The following is a 17,945-nucleotide window of genomic DNA, read 5'->3' on the forward strand; positions in this document are numbered from 1 at the left end:
GCCCCTGAAGAGGACGTATTAGTCCACTGAGGCACTAGAACTGGCTAAGGTGTTTGAGGCTTTGGGGACTGTACTGAGGAAAGGAAGGGAACCCTAAATGTGACTGCGGCCTGTGCTAGGGGGTCCGTACCAGCTTATCCTGTAAGCAGACAAGTAGTGCGAGATCTGCATATACAATTGAGATGTGGACTTATGAAGGGGTAAGAGTTGTGAAAGTGAAGGCCCACGCTTCCGCCGAGCCGCAGTCCTCTCTCGCACTACAGAAGCACGTGGCTTTTGCTGGCTGCACGTTGGTAGGATGGCCTCACCTACTCCAGTAGACTGCTGGCGGACATAATGGCATGAGGGTGGCTGAGGAGAGTCAGCAGCAGAAGGAGAAGGCCTTGCGCTCCCACTGTAGCTAGCTCTTCAGCAGTGCTGACACCCTGCGCTCCGTCTCCTCTGCTCCTTGGTGTCCGCATGCCCTGGAGCGGTGTGTATCGAGAGACGGTCTTGCGCTAGTTTCTTTCAGCAAGGGCGTGCATGCTTACGAAAGTTTGTGCACAAATGTCTTACCTTCTTTGCTTCGCCCCTAGGCCCCAAGAAGAATAGGTTACTCTGAAGGACATGTTGGGGCCAGGCAATGACAAACATGTGTTTATTGCATGTTGTAGTTGCTAAGCGCAGCGCCTCGCTCCTCTCTTCACTTTGTGCGTGCCGGAGAAGGGCTACTCATGACACCGCTAAGCAATCACAACACCTGCACCATTAAAATAAAAGCCGGCATGGTTGCGCTTTAAAATATTTTTTTATGTAAATAATGCCAGCCGCTTCATGGTGCGGTTTAAAAAAAAACAAGCACTCATCGGCTACACTCCCAGGTAAGCATTGCACGTAGGGACTGCATGTGAGTCACTGCTCATACCCACGGTAATACTCCATGGGAGTGAACTTTTCAGAAGAGGTAGGACATGCAACCACTATTAGCCATTTGCAGGCTACGATTTTTACATGTCACACGCAAAAGCCAATCCAAAGAGAATGAGAACTCAGACTCCACAAAATACAGACAACAGATCGACTAACAGCACAAGCACTGTTTAGGCTCGACCTAAAAAGAATTAGCGAAGTCAATAGATCATCGTTTTAAAAGGTATATGCTGATGTTTTGGTTTTGTGAAGCTCATTGCCCATGCAAAACAGAATCAGCAAAAAGAAACAAAATGCCTGTATCCAATGCTGTAGAGCTATGGCAAAAAAAAAGAAATAATTTGCCCCAGCATAATAATGTATGTGCATGCATGCGTCATCATATATGCGAGTGCATACATTGTGAAGCAGATGTCATTTTGGCCCAAGCGTAGTGACTTATGTGCATGCATGTATCATTAGGTTTGCACATTCATATATCATGATGCAGTGGCCATTCGGCTTATTTGTTTTTTAAATTACGGTTTGCAGATGGCGGACACCCATCTTGTAGCACTAAATTAAAAAGAACAAATAGATAAAAGGTGCATAAAAGTGAATTTACAGAAAGAAGTGGCTAAGTATTAAATTGAAGCTGCCAGGCCCTCATAAAAAAAGAAAATAAATGCATTTTTTATAAAGGAATAGGGAGGGGCGTGGAAACAAAGAAGGAACCTATGGTGGTGAGAACAACTGAATAAGTAAACACCACTGATGAATGGCAGCAGTGAACAGGGATGGGTGAGGGTAGTCACGGAGGGGGTTACAAACAAGCGTTTGCAATACAATAGATCTCGCATTTACGAGAGTTTAAGCTATTGTCATTTAGAATGGCAATAGCTCAAACTCTTGTAAATGCGAGACCTATTTCACTTCAAAGAAGTGGCCGCCATAGTCCAGGACTGCTTGAAAGTGAAAGCAGGCATGGCGAGGAAAGGAAGTTGTGCCCGCAGTAGGAGAACCATATTAAAGAAAAGAGTACTTTCAAACTAAATAAGAAATGCCATGTCGCATCCGAAGTAAAGGGGCCAGTCACCATGGGTGTTTACAAATGCAAGTTGTTGTTGCAAGTTGTTTCAGGCAAGTGGTTGTGGCACTGGTGAACCATTTCCAAATCTGCATATTGAGGTGGCACGTTCCCCGAATTGGCTTTGCGTATATGAGTAGGGACATGTAGGGATAACGCTACACATGTAATGTCCCTTATTTTTCCACCAGTGACTAAGGCTTATACTTTAACTATAGGTTGACAGAGAGCAACTGCTATAAGTACGTTTTGGGGTATGATGTGGTGTTTGGGTATGCTCACAATGTTTATCCCGGTTTAGAGCAGGTCTTTGTTTATGATTATTGTTTACAAATGCAGACAAGGAGTGACTAACAACACTAACAACAACTCGCAAGCCTGGTTTTACGAAGGACACAAGCCAATGAAAAATGTGGGTGGGGCTTCTCTTACATATTTAACCACAACAAGTCTCGCAGAGCAGCGCATGCGCGGCGACTCAGGCTCGACCTAAAAAAGGCAAGTGGAATGGTGAGGGGTGAGAAAAACAACAGATAAAATGCCGGGTTTGAGAGCAAAACAGAGAGCATAGAGGGACAAGTGTACGAAGCATCACAATTGGGAGTGTGGTGAAGACAGAAAGCACTCCCATAGAGGGCTAAAAGGAAAATAAAATAATAGTTCGCTGAATGTAAGCAGTGGTCATCCAATGAAATGATGGCGAAGAAGCCAGACTCCATGGGGGCATGGGGGGGGGGCAAACTTCAGAAATGGAATGAAAGTCAATGAAGAAATAAACGAGTTTGACAAAAAAGCCAATCAGTGATAAGCAATGGTTAACCCAAAAGCCGCTGTAAGCATTGATAGTGTACGCAAGAGGTATTTCGACAACGAACCGCTAAAGCTGTCTATAGGTGTGACCTACAACATGAAGAATGCTTTCTTCTCATGAGTCTCCTCTACATCTAGTAGGATGATTCACGTTACTGCAACCTTATGTTTAACTGTGCAGGGAGACTGTTGCCTAGTGAATATACTAATACATGGCTAAAGACACCTGATTGGCTCTGCCTGATTAAAGATAAATGACCACACCACACCGTCTAATATTTCTAGGTCAAACTAGTGTTTGAACCCATCCTAGAACAGCACAGTATGCTTTCTGTCAGTTAACCATGACGGTATCTCAGGTCCAGAATCCGTTTCTCCTCCAATAGTCTTCACAATTATCTTTAGAAATGTGTAATTTAGCGGGTGCCAATGAGTGCATTTAGTTATCTTCTCTTATTCAAGTTTTCTGCTTCTCTCTCTCTCTGGGACCAGTCGCCTTTTTTAAAATATATCTCACGTCCTTGAGCAACGACCTACAGTCGTCCTTCGTCACAAAAGAATTAGCTAAAAGTACTTTAATGTAATGCAATTAGGGGCAAAGCTAAAAAAAAATAGTGTAGTAGGTGTAGTGATATGGAAGCCTAGGAGTGAGAAGGGTTTCTTCCCAACAACTACTGGTTGATTTTTTTTGCTACCAGTCCTGGGGAAGTGGGATCCAATTTCCTTGCTCCCATTACGTTCCAGAGCGATCTTGCAGAGCCACTGCTTGCAATAGGCACTCATGGAATTACTTCTCAATGGTTAACCATTATAATGGCCCATCCCACCTAAACATAATAACGCCCTTAACGAGTAATGCGCATGGGCTCCTTCACCAATGGTAGCGATGTTTACAAAATACTTCCTCTAATGTGTATTTAAATCCTGATATGTTATTCTTGCATAACTTTTGATTCATCTCGCCCCACAATTCAGTGTTTCTAGTCCTGATCTTAAGTCCAGATTGGGTCATCAATTACCATATTAATTTCTACTATTTAAAGACCAAAATATTATCTATGTCCTTAAAGATGAACATAGGAAAGGTAAAGGTCGTATGATATGAATCTCACTTTCCTTCTCCATCGCCCCACGATGTGTGTTGCTATTTATTTTTATATATATTTATTGCTACATATTTCTTGTACCGACCTGGACTGGTGCACATTGGTATAAACACAAGCTTCTCATGTGTAGTTTGCTAAATTTTCTGACTAATTTGCATGACTTAATGTTTACTAACCAGTAGCTGCTTTCACTTGGGTTCTTATAATTGAATTTTACGAGTATATTTATCATCGTGCTCAGAAAAACCAAAATATCTGGCTGTATTTTTCGCTTTTTCTTGAATGAAGCGGCCTAATTTTACATATTTCCCTAGAGCGTGAGCCACAAAGATTTTGTCAGTGTAAGCATTTTTTAAGCTCTCCTTACTTAGGTGTGACTATGGGCCTGATTACGATGGCGGTGGGACTGCCATCGTCAGGCTGTTGGATGGAGGTCCCACCGCCATCCAGCCCCATTGGATCCGACTGCCGCATTAGGATGCAGGAGGTCAGATCTCGGCTGGCGGGGAAAAGACCACAGTGTGCTACAGGATCAAGGATCCTGTCAGTGCGGCAGTCTGACTCCTAATCCCTACAATGGGGCAAAGCCTTTCTCAGGCACCACCGTAGGGATTAGGATGTCACTTTTCACCGGCCCTTTCATGGCGGTTAACCCAGCATGAATAGGCACATGGACAGTGACTTTGGGGGCCCCTAGCAGGGCCCCCTGACCCTCCGCTATGGGCCATAGGGGGCACCTATGGTGCCCACCTAAACATGAGTGCTTGCCACATGGTGCAGGGATGTTTAAAATGTGTATATTTTGTACTGCAGCGTGTGCTGCAGCCCACAGCGCAAGCTGCAATGCAAAGAATACACATTGCGACCGCTGTGAAGATGGTTGCATCGTTATGCGGGGAGTGGGACCGCCGACTTCTAGTCGGCCGGTCGTACTTCCGCTACGGTGTCTGACCGGCATTGTAATCCGGCCCTTTGTCCCAAATTTGCGGGAAGAAACCACTTAACTTAGGGAGAATGGTTTGTGGGCTGTGCTGCCTATTTCAAACGTTTCTTTGATTCTATTTGTACCCATGAGACATTTACTAGATCCTCCAGGTTACAACTTGGGATCACATGAAAGAACATTCTCATTTAATCTAAAACATTTCTTGCTAAATCTTATATTGCAATTTTATAGGTGAACTATAACAGGAATACATGCCTGTTTTCTTTAATAAAGGGCTTACCAGTTGGTTAGTTTTCAAACTAAGTACGTTAAACATAAATAATTATAAATCAGGAGGCCTCGCAGGGTTACATTTCTATGAATCCACGGAAAGGTTAAGTGCTAGCCAGGTTTTCAGAAATGCATGATATATGCTTCACTTTGAATATAGTATACTTTGAAGTATTTTTTATAACTTAGGCAATGACATTATCTGCATATTTACAAAGTTAATATATAATGTACTTTCTTTACTTAATCTTTGTCTAAAGTCATAACATCAGCAAATAAATCAAAAAGGAGGAGGAGAAGGGAAAGATAGTTATGTATGTATGCGGTTTTTCTATAGTGCAAGCCTGGCCAAAAGGCAGCAGAGCACTGTACACGGTCAAAGATAAGAATAAAGTCAATGAGTGAAAGGAAAGGTAGCTGGTTTGTAAGAGTTTAATGCATTGTGATTTATGCGCTATTTAAAGAGTTGTGTCTTCAACTCCTCCTAAATCAGAGGAGCCTTGGGGTGTTCCTGAGGGATACAAGAATATTGTTAAGATCTAGCGTGTGCAGATGGAAAAGGCCTTGTCATAATTTTTCTGCATTCTTAGTCTGCAATCTCATGGTGTCCTGGCTGCTGAGAAACCACCAGAGATGGCCCTCGCCGCCGTCCCCCGCATCCGAAGAGCCACCACAGGAGGAAGGTCCTTCTCCTACCTGGCCGCCAAGACTTGGAACTCCCTTCCGACCCGCCTCCGCCTGACCCAAGACCACCTCGCCTTCAGGAAGCAGCTCAAGACCTGGCTGTTCGAGCAGTAGCGGACCCCCTCCCCCCCCCCCCCCCAGCGCCTTGAGACCCTCTGGGTGAGTAGCGCGCTATATAAATGCTCTGATTGATTGATTGATTGATTGATTGATTGATTGATTGATTGATTGATGATCAGCAAAGCTTAGGGTGCTGGTTGTGATTACTTTCTAAATGACAGAGATGGAGTTGAAGATCGTGCGGGCTAGTAAGGAACCAATGAAGTTCCATCGGGATGGGGGTGATGTGATCATATTCCTCCAAGCTCTTTACGAGATATGCTGCGGCGCACAAGATTCCTTTCATGAGAGCTAGTGTGGAGTCTGATAGGCCAAGGAGCAGAGCAATACCACCATCCTGGTGCAAGAGTATGAGGGCTTGAACCGCAGTTCAGGAGTCGCTTTCTGGAGGTAACGATTTCACTTTTTTTTTTTTTTTTTGCCGAAAGCACTGATACCAGGCCTTCTTTGTCTTTTTCAGCAATGTTTTCCTTGAGGGAGGTAGGTGTCCAAGGTGAATCCAAATGACTTGGGATTTGGTGAAAGTTGGGGTTCAATGCCTTCAGGGTTCATCTTACTGAGCTAAGTTTGTACTGTTTCTTGTTTGTTGTTCTTAGCTATTAACAGAAATTCGGTCTTACCTGGGATGAGCTTCAGAAGGCGCTTTCCATCCAGGTTTGTTTTTAAGTGTTCAATGTCTTTCAGGAAGTGTTTCAGTTGTTGAATGTCTGGCACAGAGTAGACTTTCAAATAGGGTTGTGTATCATCATTATATTGGTGAATATGAGATGATGGGGGATAGTATGGGAATCGGGGGGTGTGGGGAGGGGGTCTGCAAGTTATCGGGGTCTTTAGGGGCCGGGAAGTGAACAAACTGCTGTGAGTTGGAAAGGTAGGTGTAGAACCAATGAAGGACATTGCCAGTGAATCTCATTCAAGACTCCAGGGTCTATATGAAGGTGCGATAGACTCTGTCAAAGGCAACTGAGAGGTCAAGCAATATTAGAAGGCAGTGGTCATCTTTGTCTGTGGTCAGGAGGGTGTCATCTACAATGTGTAAGGTAATGGTCTCCATGCTGCAGCATGATCTGAAGCCACACTGGTAATTGAGCATAAGATGATTCGCATTAATGTGATCTTGGAGAAGAGCCAATACTGCTTTTTCAATGATTTTGCCGATGAATTATAGGTGAGTGATGGGATAGTAGTTGGTGAGATCATCAGGGTCCAATGTAGGATTCTTTAGGAGTGGGAGGATCTGGCTCGTCTTCAGAGGTTCAAGGAAGATGCCTTGAGTGAGGGAGACATTGATAATGGTAAGTAGTGGTGTGAGTGTCCCCATAGAAAGCTTTGATGGAGAATGAAGGTAAGACACAATCTTCATCAGAAGTGGCTTTGAGGTAGTTAAGTATGTCAGCGAGAGCTGCATGATATAGGGCTTTGAAGGATGACAATTACGAGATTCTGCAGGAAATCGATGGGCACAAGAGATGAAGTACGCTTGGTACTGTTGATTTGCTGTCAAATCTTATGTATTTTTGCACAGAAGAACCGGTTGATGACATTGCGCTTGTCTATGAAGAGAGGCATAGGTGGGTCTGAAAGGGGGTTTATACAGTGCATGATTCTCTCAAAAGTGTTTTTTTCTGCTGGTGGCTTCACTGATGTTCCCATTTAACAAGGAATTGAAGGATCATGTCAAAGGCATTTGTGATTGCATTATATGTGCCGCATCTATGACAGAAGCTTGAATGTTAAGTTTGAAGGAGGTAGTGGCAGTCAGTGTGATTTAAGACCTTAAATGCAACCTAGGGCAGGAGATTTGCCTCAATTCAGCGTGTGTGGGAAAACCAGCATTCTAGAAGTGGCATATCATCTACACCATTGGAAGCCTTTGACCAGTGACCCTGCACAAGGCCATCGGGTAATGAATGTCAGGAATCCACAAAAACTACAGCTGACCTTCAAATACATATTGCCTGCAATGACGCAGGGCGCATGGACTATTGTTTTTTGTTTCCCAAAAACCATCCTGCTTTTGGGGATTTTTTTTATTTTTGAGAAACTTGTCAGTGGGAGCACTATCTTGAAAGTCATCCACTAACCCACTAAAAAACAGGACGGCTTATCGTTACTGAATAGAAGACACTATATTGAATCACTTAAGAATCCTAAGTAACGATTCCTGGCCAATAAATTGGTTTGGTGTGCGAATATTCTGCGTCATGTATCACTTTTACTAGGCACATTTTCAACCGAGATTAGAGACCCTGAGGCAACGACGGACAGGTAGGGACGATGGGTGCTATTCCAAACTATAGTCAGTCAGTGTACAGCGTTCATGATTATTTCAATGATATGATGCGTTTGTTAATATTCTCGATGGGATAAGGGCGCTCTTTGAAACTGTGAGTGTACTTAGGATTCTTAAGTGATTCCATATTGGGTCTTCTATTCAGTAACGATAAGCCCTCCTGTTTTTTACCATACTCAATAGGTTAGGAGTGACACAATCACTGATTCAAAATCAAAGTAATAGATATTCCATTGAGTTTGGAGTGTAGATGTATCCTCTGAACACAGTAGAGGATCTCTATGGTTAGACTGGGTTATCTTTGCATACCAGTCGTATGAGTAAGGCCATGCTTGATAGAATGATGTGAGTTTAGTTGTTTTGAAAAGCTTGTTGGGAGATGCCACCTGGCTATCTAGAGTTGCCAATCTCTGCAAGGATGGACTATAATAGGGTTGCTAGAATAGGCAGGATAAGGTTAAACAAAGCGTACTCCTTTTTTCCTGAGCTAGGTCTAGGTGAGGTGAGGTCCAGTCCCCAGTCAAGCTGGGTGAGCATATATAATGATTTTGAATGGTTAGCAGTATAATTTGATGAAACAATTTAATAAGAGAGCTACCCTGGAGTAACGATGAATTTTGTTTTTTTAGATGCCATCTGCATTCCTTGAAGCGGAGGATCAGTAACAAGTAGGTTGTATCGAATCCAACCTCTTAGTATGTGTGTATTTTCACTACTTATAGTTCATTTTTTCACTTTAATTGCGATGATATAATATTCGATCTGCAGTAGCAAAGTTTAAGAGCAGAGGCCCTGAAGAAAGCCAAGGGGATTTTGTTCCCTAAGGGCTGAAACATGTTGGCCTGAGTCTTGCAGTTATTTGTTGAAACTGCCCCTTGCACTGTTCTGGTTTTAATCAGGAGATGAGTCGATATTTACAATAAAATGTCTTGCTTTTTCGCCTCATTATCCTATTTTAATCATCACTTTTTGTGTTTTGCACTGCACTTAATTCCCGTGTGATCTCGAATTTAGAAACATATAATATGTTTCTTCTTCCAAGTGATTTTGGGGTTGATCCATTCAAGCTACTTTCCTTTTGTGTGGTAGAGAGTCTCTATGATCAAGAGACACACCATGCTGAGAGGTGGATGACCAAATGAGAAGATTGATCCCCACGAGAAATTGATTGGAATCCTAGTAACTGCCTTTGGATCTAACCATTAATCACTTTATCTTGGCTCTCTATTTTCTTTGCTTCTTCTTCTTCGTTGGGCGTTTAGGTGACTTTTTGTTCCGACTCACTGCTTTTAGGAGTTGAAGCTAGTTGATAAAATTGTTGACTTTAGACCCCCGGTTCCTTAGGTTATCTGTATTGCAGAGGGTAAGGGAAGCGGGGGTGTAAAAGGAAAATAAGAAGATGAGATAGGATGAGCAAGAAGCAAAAGACAAGGTTAGCGCAAGTGATTTGTGGAGGAAGCTACTGAAAAGAATGCATTTGAGTTTAGATTTGAAAAGTGAGCTAGAAGGATCCGTGTGGAGCAAGGGAATTCCAGATTTTGTAAGCACATCCACAGGAGCATATTGTGTCAGGTGTGGTAGGGATGTTGAATACAGGTGGGTTCAAGCAAGAGAGTTTCCGAGCTTTCAACAAGAGCGATTACTCCAGAGATTCTGAATTTGTGTGACAGACTGTGAGGAGAGGCAGAGCCAAGGACTTTGTGCATCAGGCAGGACACTTTAAATATGCACCTTGCTTCAATGAGGAGCCATGTAGGGAAATGCGAATAGGAGAGAGGTTTTTGGAGTGATTGCGGTCATATAAAAGTCATATTGCTGCATGTGGGCAGATTTCAGGTGAGATCTTGTGCCCATCAAGAGCAAACTCACACAGCTCAGCAAAAGAGTAAGTAAATGTATTGAAAGAAAGCTCACAGTCTTGTCCTGAGAATCTTTCAATGCAGGATGTGTCTTGGCCGCTCCAGCAACATCATCAGCAAAATCAAGGTCTTCATCTTTTGTGTCCTACAAACAAATTGAGTACTGTGTTATTATGTGAAATATTTCCAAGTCTTAGCATCACAAGATGAACAAAGCAGGTGTTTAGGTTTTTGGTTAAAAAAAATCCATATGTACTAAAAACACTGTGGCACAGGAAGATACCAACTTAATTATTCAGACCGAACACTTTCTTTTCTATTTCATAGCAACTGTCATTAAATAACCACCAGATAAATTACGCAATTCAGTTAATTTACACAACACTAGGAACTTCAGGCAAGATTTAAATAAATATATACAAAATGGAAACAAGCATGTGAAACAACTGCAGCATGGCTTACAGTAGTGTCACAGATAGTGAATGCTGCATGTATGTGTTTTTGCTAAATTAGGAGCAACTGTAAAAAATAAGTATGTTTTTAAATGAAAAAATAGTTTTTTATGTGGGAATTCTTATTTCTTGTGTTTCTACTCTCTACTTTCAAGTAGTTTTTCACATCTTCCAATAAAGAGACCATGGCAAAATTGTTCCTCTTCCAGTATGCCAACAATTTTCGATCTTATTAAGGGTTTGAAACCATGACAATCTGAGTAAATTTCTATGTGAGCTCCCAAGTTCCATAATGTTGGGGAGAGAATGTGGTTTAACGGCTAGGGTGGTCGACCTCGGGAATTGGGTTCGAGTCTGGGCAGGTAGGCTCAAAATTCAGTGATTCTGGGCAAATCACTTAATCTCCCTGTGCCTAATAAAAACGAATGTGTCCATCTGTAACGTAACTGGTGTTATGTACGGAAGTGTTTAAGGAATAATCTGTCAGATCGTTGATGAATTATTGTTATATCCATCACGTGCCTGTTGCACGTGTTGCCTGTTGTTGCACGCGGTGCCTGTGGTTTATTTTGTATTCTATGTGTTTCTTACGTGCTTTCATGCATGCGCCATTCCGCTACATTGCCTAGGTATACTTGAAGTCCTTTGAATGCTCTCCTGTAGGGCACGATCCGTGTGTTCCACACTCTAACATGGATCGGGCCGTTGAGGAGTAGCGGACTAGAAGGACAGTTGCATGAAGCTTTCCTTGGCATTCAGACCTGTATCTGTGGTGCTTCTATTATTATGATTAAATCTTTTTATGTACTGCTTCTTGCCTCATCAATAACTCAACAATTTAGCGACGAGGGACTGAACCTAATAAAGAAGCACCATTGGATTTATTTTTCAAAGTTTATTGAAATTTTCATCACAAGGATTTCTTCTTACTTAATTTTGGATTTTAAGCCGGATACTTCGTTTAAAGGTCGTGTGTTTATCTTTCCTGATTGTACTCCGACGGTGTAGAGTTACCTTTGCGTTGGGTTCCTGAATCGATTTGGGATTTGGCCCAGTGAATCTCTACCCTAGAGCTACCTTTGAGGATGGACAAAGACCTTGTGATTTTTAAAAAGTATTAGAGTGTTCCACTCACCGGCATTTCCTATTTACGTATGCCGTGGGTTTCCCGAGATCTCTGAGCCGTGTACTAATGTTATTGTACCGCACTAGGGAAACCACACGCTACACGCGCATGCGCTTTCATTTTTTTTTCTTCGTTTTTGCCAGATTAACCTGTGATGTTGGTGGATGAACAAAATGGTGTTGGTTGTTCCATGCTCAAAAATTCCCTAATGTTTTCAAGTCAGAAATTGGTAAACTAGTAAATTTTAAGCATGAGATATGTTTAAAAGAGAATGCGTGTCCAAAAATACATAAATCCCTTTAGCTGTACGCAATGAATTCAAGATTGAGTTGGAAGGTTTAGTTAAAGAAGGTATCATTGAAAGAATTGAATCTTCAGAGTGGGTTTCTCCCATTGTAGTAGCCAGACGTGCCAATGGCAAGGTTAGACTTTGCATTGACCTTCGTCATCTTAACAACAACATAATTATTGATTAATTCCCTTTACCGCGCATATCAGAAATGTTAGCATCTGTTGGAGGATCCACATTTTTTTCAACTGTAGATCTATCTGCAGCTTATCATCAGATTGAGTTACATGAAAAGAGCAAAGATCTTACGGCATTCATTTCCCCATTTGGTTGTTTCAGATACAATAGAATGCCATTTGGGCTTGCGTCTGCTGCCGCAATTTTTCAATGGGTTATGCAAGATATTTTGATAAATTGTAAAAATGAGGTCTGTTTTCAAGACGATATATTAGTGTTTGGTAACAGTGAAGAAGAACATGTGTCTGCTCTTGAGAGTGTTCTATCTGCTCCTAGTGACCATGGTTTAACCATTAAGCATGCTAAATGCAAATTTGGGGTACGTTCTGTGACTTACCTTGGTCATAAGTTATGTGAGGAAGGCATTAAACCCAAATCAAATTTAGTTGAAGCCATTAAAGCAGCCCCACATCCTTTGTCTAAGGATGATGTTAGATCTTTTTTAGGATTGACTGAATTTTACGCTAAATACATTCCTAATTTTTCTTGTTGTACCTTCAACATTAGACAATTGGTTAAGAATATAAATACATTTGCATGGTCAAATGATTGTGAATAAGAAATCAGGGATGTTAAGAAAGCTATCTGTACTGCCACTGCCCTTTCTTCTTTTGATCCTTCCTCGTGTCTATAATCACTACTGATGCAAGCTCAAAAGGTTTGTGTGCTGTTCTTGCTCAGAAATGTGAATCTGGGAAAGAATGTATCATTGCGCATGCTTCTAGAGATTTCACTCCAGCAGAAGAAAAGTATTCTACAATAGAGAGAGAAACCTTGGACTGTGTATGGGCTCTAGAACATTTTAGGGTGTTCATATGGGGCAACGAATGCATCATTAGGAGCGATTATAAACCTTTAGCGCGTTTACTTACCACAGAGGGAATGTTGAAGGCTTCTGCACGCATTGCACATTTATCTATGCGTTTGCAAGACTTTATTTACACGATTGAGTATGTTCCAGGTAAAGAAAATGTGACAGCTGATTTTTTATCCAGGATGCCTTTACCCATCAAAGAAGATCTTTATAGTGAATGGGATGATTTACATATTGCAATGGTACATGATGAGGGGCCCATGTCAATTGATCAGAGTTTGTGGTGTCAGGAATTTAACAATGACGGCAATTTAAAACAAGTTGCTTTTCACATTTCAAATGATAGGCCTAGTAAAAAAAACATTAGTACTGAACTAAGAAGTTACTAGGAAATTAGGAGTAAGTTATCCTGTGATAACAATATAATAAAAAGAGGTGATCGACCTATCCCTCCCAATAATTTAAGACGTTCTATAGTTTTACATGGCCATGAAGGACACAGTGGAATTGTAAGAACTAAACAAACTGTGAAGAGTGTTTATTGGTGGCCTGGGATGGATGTGTTCATTGAACATATGGTAAGAAATTGTACTATTTGTGCTAATTCTGATAAGTCACTGGTTACCTAACATGGGCACTCAAATAATTCCTGAAAATCCGTGGGACACCATCGCTATGGACATTATGGGACCTATTGGTCTCAACTCCAAATACATTCTGTCAGCTATAGATATCTTTTCAAAGTGGCCTATTATCAAAATTGTAGATAAAATTGATACTGATTCTGTTTTGATGTTTTTAGATCACATTTTCACTGAAGAAGGTTTACCAGTCAGACAATGGTGTTCAATACCTTTCTAACAAAGCTAAAGCTTATTTCAAAAGAGTTGGTCTTACTCACGCCACCACTTCTTTGAATAATCCGAGTGGCAATGGTGTCATTGAGAGATTTAATTGGGTACTTAAAAATGCCATACAAGCTGCAGGAATAGAAAATGACAAATGGGAGTTGTAGGTTCATAAAACTATTTGGATGTAAAGGACTACCATGAATTCCGTAACGGGCTATTCTCCTTTTGAAATCCTGAGAGGAAGACTCTCTAGGACAAAATCAAATCCTTAATGCTTACTTCCATCTACTTCTTCTACTTTAGATTTGAATAGTATGAAGGAGAATTTAGCAGAAACACATGCAATGAATAAAGAGAGTTTTGATAAAAAAAACGTTCTAAACTAGATCCATGTGTTGAAATTGGTATGCTTGTTAAAGTAAAAAAAACATGGAAAGTCAAAAAAGGTGAAAGCCAATATATGGGTCCATTTGAAGTTATAGAAGTATTAAACAATTCTGTGAGATTATCTGATGACAAAGTATGGAATTTAAGCAGAATTGCTATTCTCAAAGCCGACAAAGATATTTATGTTTGTTCTGAGGACAATGGAAACAGCAATTTGAACTATACTGATTTTAATTATTTAGATGAGTTAGATGATAAAGTTGTTGAAAACTTTTGTGTGTCTAATGTTATGTTATGTTATTCGAAATTTATCAAGCGCACGGTCACCCAGGGGTTTCATGGCGCTAAGATGAGACAGATGGTAAGCAATACCCTAACCGTGCGCTTGCTCGAATAACCAGGTCTTCAGAGCGCCCCTGAACTCCGCCAGCTTAGTGCAGCTCCAGAGTGACAGGGGAAAGGAGTTCCAGGTCTTAGGGGCCGGATAGGTGAATCGGCATCCGCCAAGTCGTTTCTTTTTTAACCTAGGCAAGGTGAGAAGGGACAAGTGGGCAGAGCGGAGGTTACGGGTCGGTTCGTATTTATTTATCAGATGATTGATGAACCTAGGACTTTTGCCATGAAGGGCTTTGAAGATCAGGCAGCCTACTTTAAAGGTAACCCGGTGGGCTAATGCATGTGATAATAGTCTTCAACATGATGCTGTTGATACTAATGCGACTAATGCTAATGTTTTAGGTAGAAGATGATAAGGAAAACCAAGTGGATGTCTGATTTTATCTCAATTGTAAAGGACAGAATTGTTACATCGTTTTTTTAAGGGGGGGGGAGGTGTTTTATATCCATCGCGTGCCTGTTGCACGTGTTGCCTGTTGTTGCACGCGGTGCCTGTTGCACGCGTTACTTTATTTTGTATTCTATGTGTATCTCACGTGCTTTCATGCATGCGCCATTCCGCTACATTTCCTAGGTATACTTGTTGTCCTTTGAATGCTCTCCTCCATGTGTTCCACACTCTAACGTGGATCGGGGCGTTGAGGAGTAGCGGACTAGAAGGACAGTTGCTTGAAGCTTTCTTTGGCATTCAGACCTGTATCTGTGGTGCTTCTATTATTAAGAATAAATCTTCTTGTATTTACTGCTTCTTGCCTCATCAATAACTCAACAACTATGGTTTTATATTTAGAGAGTCCTCACCTCTTTCTCTGGGTTGCTTAGAGTGGGTGTTCTCAATGTCACATGAGAAGAGCTGGTCATATAGCGCACATTCTGCAATTAATAAGGCACTGTTGCACTAATTTGTACCTTCTTCCTCCGGTTTCGAGGATCTGCAAAGACCGGAGTATCGTTTGTTTTATGAGCTTTAATGTCAGCAGTGTACTTGTGATTACGCTGCTTATTATACGATTCTTTTGTATTATAATAAGTGGTATAGCGATGGGTATGAAGTTTAATGGGGCGATCGTAAGTCTTGCCAATGATGATGTATAGACAATTACACTACAAGAGCTGGCCATAAAGCCATCAGGCCTGGGTATACATACTAAAGTAAATCAAGGGCACTCCTAGGTTTATCATTCGAGAATGCGATAAATTATTTAAATGGCTTTTTTTCTGCGTTTTTATATAGCACAAACTTGACCCGAAGACATCAGAGCACTTTACATGAGCACCAGTTGCGTTACAGATTAATTTTTGGTAGGAATGGTGAGATTAAATTATTTACCCAGAATCACAGGATGCTGACAGTCCCTGCCGAGACTCGAACCTGGTACCTCAGCACTAGCCGTTAAACCACATTCTTTCCCCTTAGTCTGAAACATGATGATATGGTGATAGCATTCATTGCTGATGACTGAAAGCCAATCAAATATTTCATTGAATTCTTGAATTGTACCGAGAAGTGCCACTGATTTACTTTAAAATGATATATAGAGGTCAAGGTGGATTCTCCGTGATCCCATTTTGCTGGTAGTAAGAATCAACAGTAGTTTGCTTTCACCTGTGAGGCAAAATGCTTGTTGGGCACCATTTGTGGTACGGGATATATCAGTTAACTTTGCATATATATGTAAATGATTACACTTATTCATCATGTCCTCTCATTTATTCCTCGCATCATTTCTTTCATGTATCAATGAACAACCATAGCAATATATTTTTAGAAAATGCAACATTTAAATCAATTTCATTGGAGGCACTGGATAACAGAATCAAAAGTATATCCTTACAATTATAGTGAAATAAATATAACTATTTTAAAGCATTTCCTCGGTACCTGTAAACATTAGGCATAATAAAGTTACATTTATTTATTTATTTATTTTGAAAAGTTTTATAGAGCGCAACAAGATCCTTACAGATATCAGAGCGCTTTACACACATATGGGATAAAAGGACAAAAGAGTGATTAACAAGGCGTTTTGTGCAAGAGGAGCAGAAGGTTATCAATGGAGAACAATGTAAGGTAACAAAGTACATAGGTAGTCAGGCCAGACAATGTAGTAAAAGGATAAATGATGAGTCTCAAGAATTCCTCTGCCTATATTCATGTGAATTTAGCCAGGAGGATCGATTGTACTTCTTTTTTTAAAGATGCCGTGGAAGAGATAAGTCTGGTTTCTGGAGGGAGGGCATTCCAGATCCTGGGTGCCATCCCTGAGAAGTGAGGTAGCTGGGCGAGTTGTGGTTTATAGCCTTGTGTGTCATGCAAGCGATTTTCAGGTGTATTCTAGCTTTGTATGGCAGCCAGTTCAAGGATTTTAAGTCAGGAGAAATGTGTGAGCGTAGTTTTGATCCAGTGATAAGTCTCGCCGCAGCATTAATAGAAGCTCTTAGTGGTGCGTTTGTCGATATGGGGAGGCCACAGAGGGCAACACTTCCATAATCAATCCGAGGAATAACTAGGGCTTGTACTGCGGACTTCAAGTCATTGGCTGGGAGGAAGGGTTTCAGCTTCCTCAAAGTATTGATTTGGAAATTAGCTCCCTTAGTTGCATTGCTGATATGTTGTTGCATATTGAGATTGGAGTCGAGGGTTATGCCTAAAGATTTCGCTGAATCCACGATGGTAGATTGGACGTTGAGTGCAGTTAGGTGTTTTAGCCAAGCCTGAGTGATGGGGATTTTGGCGGGAGGTGCTATTAGATGGAATTCCGTTTTAAGAGCGTTAAGTTTGAGATGATTCTCGGCCAGCCAAGTCTGTGTGTTCCTAAGGGTTGTGTTGAGTAGTTTGATGTCTTTAGGGGATTGTATTTTGAGGTAGAGTGGGTGTTGTCTGCGTACATGTGAAATTGTACATTAGATGCTTTCAGCAGTGCAGTGAGTGGTTCCATGACTAGATTGAACAATGTTGGGGATAGGGAGGATCCTTGTGGGACACCTAGTGTTACTGGAACGCGTGAGGACATTGTGATGTTGATCTTGAATTTCTGAGTCCAGTTATGCAGAAAGGAGGTAAACCACTTGAGCACTGTCCCTGATAGACCCATTCTGATATTCAGCAGATCGAGTAAGTTCTCGTGTTTGACGGTGTCAAAGGCTGATGAGAGGTCAAGTAGGATGAGGAGGCAGGTACCGTTCTGATCTAGGATTTCAAGCGCGTCATCAATTATGTGTGTCATGGCTGATTTCGTGCTGTGGCCTGCTCGAAAGCCTGATTGGTGTGAGTTGAGGAGGTCAAAGTGTTTGATGTGTTTTGTCAGTTGGAAGTGTACACATTTTTCC

General features: G+C 41.4%; 1 protein-coding gene across 1 annotated transcript in view; it reads right to left on the reverse strand.

Annotated features, from left to right (window-relative positions):
- The window catches only part of CCDC60 (coiled-coil domain containing 60), a 532,753-nt gene that overhangs the window by 341,555 nt on the left and 173,253 nt on the right, over window positions 1-17,945 (reverse strand). Inside the window, exon 2 of the mRNA XM_078665905.1 lies at window positions 10,119-10,208. Within this exon, the coding sequence (XP_078522031.1) occupies window positions 10,119-10,208 (90 nt within the window). The remainder of the gene's footprint in view (window positions 1-10,118; window positions 10,209-17,945) is intronic.

This window comes from Lissotriton helveticus, chromosome 11 (genome assembly GCF_964261635.1).
Source record: "Lissotriton helveticus chromosome 11, aLisHel1.1, whole genome shotgun sequence".
Lineage (NCBI taxonomy): Eukaryota > Metazoa > Chordata > Amphibia > Caudata > Salamandridae > Lissotriton > Lissotriton helveticus.